At 53.1% G+C, this 7978-nt stretch overlaps 1 protein-coding gene across 1 annotated transcript in view; it reads left to right on the forward strand.

Annotated features, from left to right (window-relative positions):
• Window positions 1-7978, forward strand: part of LOC104158999 (plexin-A2-like) — a 151310-nt gene that overhangs the window by 75773 nt on the left and 67559 nt on the right. The window contains 1 exon segment of the mRNA XM_009696789.1: window positions 6918-7018. Within this exon segment, the coding sequence (XP_009695091.1) occupies window positions 6918-7018 (101 nt within the window).

Consider the following 7978-nt stretch of genomic DNA (forward strand, 5'->3'; position numbering starts at 1 on the left):
GGGGTGCCAGTTGTTGCCCGTGCCAGGCGGTTGGGACCCTGCCCCAGTACCACCTCCTGCAGCAAATGAGCAGCATCGTCACCTGCCGAGGGCAGAGGAGGAGCTGCCAGATTGAACAGACCGAGCGTTCGGTGAATGGTCATGGGTGGCCCATGTTCGAGATGAAAACCCATTTCGCCTCCTCCGGGCTTAAATGACACTGTACTGCTTCTGGGAGTGGGGATGGGGTCTCTGCCTGACACTTGGTTATTCCAACAAGTCTCGCTCAGATGTTTCACACTGATGCAATGATTAACTTAAGTCATGGTAAAGCACGGGACAGCATTTGTCTGCAGGAGTCTGTGTGTCCCAACGCAAGTCTGCTCCGAGCCTGAGTCCTGCCTGCTGCTGCTGGGTTGGAAGGAGGAGGCTCTGGCTTGAGGATGATTTTACAGCTTGATCAAGCCCTAATTTGAGGCACTTGCTGTTTTTTCACTCTTTCTTGCTTCCCAGAGGAGGCTGCCCTTACTTTCATCACGTCTCTCAGGAGCCTAGCGCTGCAGATGGAGGGTAGCTGGGAGCCGAGGAGACAGGTATGCTTGGAGAAGGTCTGATTACGCACTAAGAAAGCTATCTGGTCTCCTGTGCTCAAACACAGCTTGTCCTTGTAAGATGCTAATGAGGTTCTTGTAGCAGTAAAGCCAAACTCATGGAAAAGGTTGCTTGGATCAGAGTTTAAGGGACTTTCTCCGCATGCATCTGCAGCACTGTAGTTAAGTAATCCCTTTGTAGTCATGGAAACATTGTCTCTGTGTCCTCTCCCACTCGCTGCTTTTCTGCCAAAAGTTACAGGCGTTGATTTGGTTCTGACAGCCCTTCAGTAGTTCTGATAATCCTTTTCTCTGCTGAGCGGCGTGGGAGAGGAGAGCCGGGTCCTCCAGTAGCTGCTGTACCTGTCAGGAGAACTCCCCCTCAGCCACTCCTTGCCTGGGCGCATACCTTCATCTGTTACAGGGACTAATGGCTTAGTCCCTGGTGGAGCAGGTATTCCTGCCTTCGGAGGCTTGGCAGCGTTTTGAGATGCTCCTCAATGCTTTTTGGTTAAAACCCTCTCCCTTTGCCTTCTACCCCCGGGTCCTGGCTGCTGCCACGCGCTGCCTGCATCCCACTCGCTGCTGGGTCTTCCATGCTCGCTGCGAGCATCAGTCGTAGCGTGTCTGAGATCTCCACGGCTCTGCTCGAGCCCAGAATAAGTCATTTCCAGGTAGGGCTTTTTGTACAGCATGGGGGGGATTGGACCCGTAGGTCTTGCTCAGCAAAGCAAGTGCTCTGCAGAAACGGTATCCCAGGAGGACTCCAGATTTTAACAGTTCTGCCTGAAGATGCAGGGAGGAGAAAGAGCGGGAAGAAGAGTCTGTCAAACTTTTTACAAGCCTCTGAGAAAGTTTGGCTCTATTTTCCCCAGCTCTGTCACCCTGACACATTGATGACTGGAACTGCTGAGTCCTCCTTGCTGCTTCCCACACTTTTTCATGTCTCCTGCACCAGCACAAAGTGATGTTTTTTCATGAATGAAGGGAAGAATAAAATTTCATTGGAAAGTTCATCAACTTTGGGCTCCTGCTCGGTGAGTGATAGATAGCTTTAATTACATTGAACAAGTTGGCATCTCTACTACACTCCCCAAAGTCATTAAAAATAGATTTTCTGTTTGAACTCCAGCACCCCGAGGGGTCTGCAGGCAGTGTGCCGTGGCGGTGGGATGGCCCGGGGGCTGTCTCCAGCCGGGGAGGTCAGAGGCCTCTGCTAGTAGCAGGCATAAGCTATGGAAACTTTGCTTTGTTTGTTTATTTTGTCTATTTATTTATTTGGAATTGGATTCTCGCACTCATTTTATTTTCTCTGGAGGCTGGTAGAGTTTGAGTTCATGTGTTTTGGAGAATCTGTATTGATTTTTTTTTTTTTTTTTCCCCTTTGCTGATGTTATATGTCGGACAGTCAAGGAAAGCAGTAATGAGACTTTATCATTTAATTATTGAGAAGCATGTTCATAAATAGGGAACTGAAGAACTCCGCAGCAGAATTTCGGCATGGATAGAAGGAAGAGAGGTAGCAGTTGGGCTGGGAGGAGGAAGGCTCTGCCCTGAGGAGTAAGGAAATTCCCCGGGAGTGCTGGTTTCTTGGCTGTTGTCCTTCCTGCAGATGCTCCTCAGCTCTGCTGAATTATCGCTTTGCGTTTGCTGTGACCACACTGATGTGGAGTGCCTGTCGCCCTTTCTTGTCCCCAAAATGGCCTGCTGCCTGCTTCAGCAGAGGTGTCGTGGCCTCGCAGGTGTCCCCGGGCTCTGCAGGGGAGCAGCGGTCCATCTCGCAGGCGAGGAGGTGCAGGATTCGAGGCTGCATTTGGAAAATCTCTGCATGCCTCTGCTTGGCTCCAGGACCTCTTGCCTCCTGTTTCTGGTAGCTGGACCATAAATCTCAAGGCATCCAAAACTGGTATCCGCTTTCGAAAGCTCAGTCTTTGCTATGAGGTCTGCCGCTGCTCCGGGATGGGGGCTGAAGGCAGGAGCTGGGCTCTCTGGGTACCGCAGGGCTCCTGCTCCGCGGATGAGTTCATCAGTTCAGGCAACAGCTTTCTTGGGGCTTGGTCTGGGGTGGGGAATACACTCCCGAAGTGGTGATAGACCTTCTCAGATGTTTGCTCAGAGTGCCAGGAGCGGTTCCTCTGACCTATCTTCTCTAATGTAAACAAAGAGAGGTATTTGCATTTAAAAACTAAATACTGAAAACCAAAGCCCTTTCCAAATAAACCATTCTGCTGCACACAGAGCTGCCCCAGGGGCTGGCGAGGATGAGAGAGCAGATAGACCAGGCTGTGACAGACGGGAGTCACGTTGGTTACGCATAGCTGCGAGGTGCTGGTGCCCGCTGGGAGGGGGATGCCAGGATGAGGATGCCGCAGTGGGGATGCTGCAAGTGCCTGTGGCCATCGGAGCAGGGCTGGGCAGGCGGGACCCAGCAGTGGCCACGATTTGAAGTTACTGAGCGGGTGCCTGATGTCTGCAACCACTCCTTTCCTGCTCTCTGCCTTTGGAAAGCCGTGGGCCCACAGAGCTGGCACTGCAGAGCTCGCAGGCAGGATCCCTCCTTTCTCCCTCGCTGCCCTCTCCGCAGCCTTGCCGTGGGCAGCTGCCAGGCAATCGGCCGCCCTGCGGCTGCAGGCAGCAAACCGCTCCAGACTTCATTGGTTCTGCCGTATCTGGTTACTGATAGAAACATTTCATTCCTCGCTTGAGCCACCTGTGGCCATGAAATCTGCCAAGAGTGATGCTCTGAAGCCTCGTTCCCCCTTTGCTGGGGAGCGGAGCTGCCGGCACGGGCAGCGGGAGGGTGTGCGGCAGGGATGTGCGCGGAGGGGCTCGCCGGACGCCTCCTTCGAGGCCGAGTAGGATCCGCTCCTGTCGTCAGGAATGCGGCGTGATGCCGTGATGCTCGACGGCCGGGGATGTGGGCAGCCGTGCTTGTGACAGCAATAGCCTCTGCCGTACCGGAGACTGTCAGCAACCCCTCTGCTATCTTCTCTTTATCTTCCCTTCTGGTCTTCCCTTCAGTGCTTTTCTGTCTCATTTTCTTACTGTTTCCTTCCCGTTCAGCTGCTTCTTTGCCTCCACCCTCTCTTTTTTCTTTTCCTTGATGGCAGTCCCTGGCTGAAGGGGGCATGGGGGGAAGTTCTTGAACTTGGGAGTCCGCTGTCCCTCGCCTCGATCCCTGTTGTTTTTCCTTCCACCTGCAGGCATTGGTGTTCTTTGCCTTCTCTTCTCTCCCCAGCGCAGTGATTCACACGCACAAATGCTTTGGTCTCATAATGATAATTAGGCTGGCAGAGAACAGTTTAAAAATATGTAAAGCCAAGGGAGTGTTTCCAGCCTGCTGTCAGGAAGAGTTAAAGGCACCTGAGCTTTACTTCTGTACTGTCTCTGAAGGAAGTACGGCTTTCAGTCTTCATGATAAGCATGAGATAACATATGGACATATCCTACTCTTAATGGGATTTCTCTTGGTTTTCCATTAAAATGCAACATATTATTTAGAGGGTTGGAATATTTTTGATATTTGGGTCGTGGATGGTAAGGGTGGTCAGTTATGCGTTAGTACTGTGAGAGCTGGGCAAATAATGCAGAACCCCCCAACCTTTTTCATGCATGCAAACATTTAAATGCCTTCTGTTCATGATCTTTTTGAACTTCTTCATTTAAACGTTTACTTGGGTATTGGGGCAATGTGAGTTTTCTGGCATTAATTTTTATGAAGGGTAAATTTCAAAGTCACAGGCATAGGTATTGGAGAAAGGCAGATGGTTTATTCTCCTCCAGCGTCTTAGACCTTCCTCCAGCCAGGGACCACAGGGCGTATCCGAGCAGTTGGGGCTACAGAACTGCTGACCCAGAGGGACCCTCAGGGCTGTTCTGGGCCGGAGCAGGTCCCCCAGCTTGGCCGGTGCCAGCCCACCCGCCCACCTCTGCCAGCTCTGCTTCCATCACCCAACACCGACTGCTGCAGGGAGGTGAACGGGTGAAGTTCTCTGCCCTGCATTTTGCAGGCATTACAAAGAAAGGATCATATGGTCCCACTTGGGCTAGAAACCTGCGACTCTAGGCATTGTTCAAAATTTCTGTGTAATTTTTAAAGAATTATCATGTGCAGAAGCCACTGCTTCTGAGCAGAAAAAGAACTCAAATGCTTAACATAAAATCATCTGTAATGAACTGTTATTCATATAATTCAAATCCTCCGTTATTTATAGTGCTGTGAGAGCATCCAGCTCCTCACAAACATGAAACAAGCCCTGAGCTGCATATAAATCACAGGCACAGATCCTGTCGAGCCTCATGTTGTGGGTAAGAGGTGGGGGATCAGCAATTCCTGGTGATTTCGGGTCTGTCCTGACCTCCAGGGTGGGTGAGAGCCATCCCACCAGCACGACTCAACATGCTGGGCAGATTTTAGGGGAAACCGAGTGACCTCCCTCAATGCATCCTGCGGTGGTTGGTGTCTCCCAGGGGGCTGCTGAGAGCCACTGCAGCTCCCACGGGATACTCATTTGGTTTGAAAAACACACGTTTGCTCCTGGGATGCCATCCAGGAGCAGTGTGATATCTGCATCTCTGGTCTGCACTGGGAAATTTCGGGTCGTCCCTGGTGATGGGGTGGGCGTGGGCACGGCCGCAGCGCCGGGCAGGGTACAGGAGCATGGCATGCACCATCCAAGCCCTGGATCGGCCGCCCTGGGGGGGCTGTGCCTGCTGCCAGGCTGGTGGGCTTGCTCCCGCGCCACCGTGATGTCTGTGAAGTGCTTTGAGGTCCTGAGAGGGAAGAAGCAAACCAGGTGAAAGCATGTTCACGTGCGTGCAGACGAGACCCTGAGAGGGCACCCCAGATGCCTTTTGCAGCCAAGAATCAAACCCAAGCCCTTTCTTTACACCTCTGTGCTCTTCCATCGCCCTGCATTTCTCCATTTCTGAAGCTCTTTACAGCCATCACAGGCTAAATGCATGCCCGGAGTACCTGGCTCTGCCTCTCGCACCCCTCGGTTCCAGCTCCAGGGCTGCTTTGCTCTTAGCATACCCCAAGCTGAGCCCTGTGCCCATCCCACGGACTTCATCTCGGAGAAAAAATTACCCAGCCCCGTGCATCCACACGCAATTTTTGTTTTAGGAAAAGCTGTTAAGTGGGGCTGAGGAAACAAGAAGAATAGCAGCCCTATTGGTGTCGTGTTTAGAGAGGAACTGGGTTCTCACTGTGTCAACAGCACTTGGCGTGAAAGTGGCCGTTGTTTGGCGAGACACTGCTCCTTTCACCCCGTGCGCCCCAGCTGCTGGGAGCCGGGTGCTGTTTTGACGGACAGAGCGAGTGCAATGCCGACAGTTGTTTTAATTTTCAGTCAGTTGCAGGCATCGCTCCCAGGGCCCAAGGGGAGCAGCCGATGCTGCGGGACGGCTGTGCTGGGGATGGCAATAATTATTTACAGTATTTGATAATAGAAATGTAAATACATTGAAGAGGGATGGGCAGGGTCAGTGCAGGAGCATCATGCTGCGGCGTTGGGACAGGAGGTGCAAATGTACTGTGCCTGCTGGAGGTGGCAAGGGATCGGTCAGAAAGGTTAAAGTGAAATTTCTTCATTGGAGTCAAGTAATGATGCGTGGTTAAAGCTTGGTGTCATTTTGGAGCCTTTGGCGTTTTCAGTGCTGATAAACGGGTCAGGACCATGCTACACCTCAGCGTCATGCAGGGACCTTTCGTGTGTGCGAGAAATGCAAGAGGGGGGTTACAGCAGCGGTCTGGGTTGGTGTTCCCTCGTGGGCTTCCCTCTCTCTTCTGCGCTGGCATCTCTTGTCTGGGAGAGACAGGCGGTCCCCGGGGGGGTCACGCCTGGGGCGGCCAAGTCCACACTGGTGCTGGAAGGGCTCAGGGCAGCCAAGGGGGTGCAAGCAGTGAAATACCCACATAGGCTAAATAAGCTGCCAACCTGCAAAATCCCAATGAATTTTATTCCCTGCTAGCTTTACTCCCTGAAGCAGCTTGCCCTGCGGCAAGTGCAAGATGGCAAACTGTGAATCAGGAGGAGAGGACGCAGCTGACACCGCGGCAGCATCCCTGGGCAGGGAGGTCAGGAGGGCTCCTGGCGGGAAGGGGCTGCGCCCGTCATTCACGGCGTGGCTGTGCCCAAGGGATGGAGTGACTTCATGACTCGGTCCCCAATATTTCCTATTCTTGGCTGACTTCTGCACAGATGTTGGAACAAATTCATTTAAGTTTGTGAATCGCCGTTGTGTTACTTGACTCAAACTGGTGAAGCAGGACCTGGAGCTGCTTTCGTTTTGCTTGTCCGTGGTGCGGAGAGGAGCATTGAGCCTGTGTGTTCGCTTCCCTTGCAGGTGTCCCGGGTGCCCGTGGAGTCCTGCGAGCAGTACACGACCTGCGGGGAATGCCTCAGCTCGGGAGACCCCCACTGCGGCTGGTGCGCGCTCCACCACATGTAAGTCCAGCCTTGGCCGTTTCGTTTGAGCCGCTGGTGGTGATGATAAAAGGAGCTTTCAAAGCCACCAAGCACCTCCCACACAGTCTTTGCGAAAGCGAATTAGGTTGAAGTTCCTTAAATCTGTTCTTCGCTTCCCTGGACATTCCCTGCGTTGCAGCGCGAATGCCACTGAAAATCCCTGAGCTCCTGTGAAGAGGTAAAGGAAAACAATTTCCCACTTTAGGAGTGGTGGGTCGTGTGCTGCGTGGTGAGGATGCCGTGGGCACGAGGGGAAAGCAGAATTTAAACCGGTGGGAACGAAAGCCTCGTCTTCTGCACGCTCCTGCTTGCCCAAGCCGCGTGTCCCTCCCAATGAACAGGGAATTTTTAAAGGCAATAGTAGACTTGATTATAGGAATGGGACTTTGCTTTCAGCGAGGTTACGGCACTGGAACAGAGCAGAGCACCAAGCCCTATTAAATGCATCAGGAAGAAATATTTAAATTCTGCAGGGAAAGGTCGGAGGGTCTGTGCCCCAGCCGTCCCGGTGGGGCAGAGCCGGCAGCGCAGGGCTGGGAGCTGGCAGTCCCTCACGCATATCAACAGGCATGAAGGGCTAAGGGGTCTTTTGCTGGTTTGTTTTTTTTTTTTTTTTCAGGGGAGCTTCAGGAAACGCTCTCTGCATTCAGGAGCTGTCTGTGTCCTTCCTTTCTCTCCCCTGCGATAATAACGATAAGGCGGAAGGGGGACCACCAGGCAGAGGCAGATCGGGGGAGGAGGGCAAAGCCTCGAGGAGAGGAATAGAAATCCCTCCGGCCCGGTGCCAGCTTGCAGAGCAGCCCCGTTAAATGCATGGAAATCGGGGCGGAGGCAGAGTTCAGGGACCCACGCAGCAGCACTTGGCCACTTGCCTGAGGAGCAGGTGCTGGAGGGGGAGCGGGGAACGGCAGGCTCCCCCGCAAACCCGGCCCGGGTTTA

This window comes from Cariama cristata, unplaced genomic scaffold, assembly GCF_000690535.1.
Source record: "Cariama cristata isolate BGI_N322 unplaced genomic scaffold, ASM69053v1 scaffold2243, whole genome shotgun sequence".
NCBI classification, from domain to species: domain Eukaryota; kingdom Metazoa; phylum Chordata; class Aves; order Cariamiformes; family Cariamidae; genus Cariama; species Cariama cristata.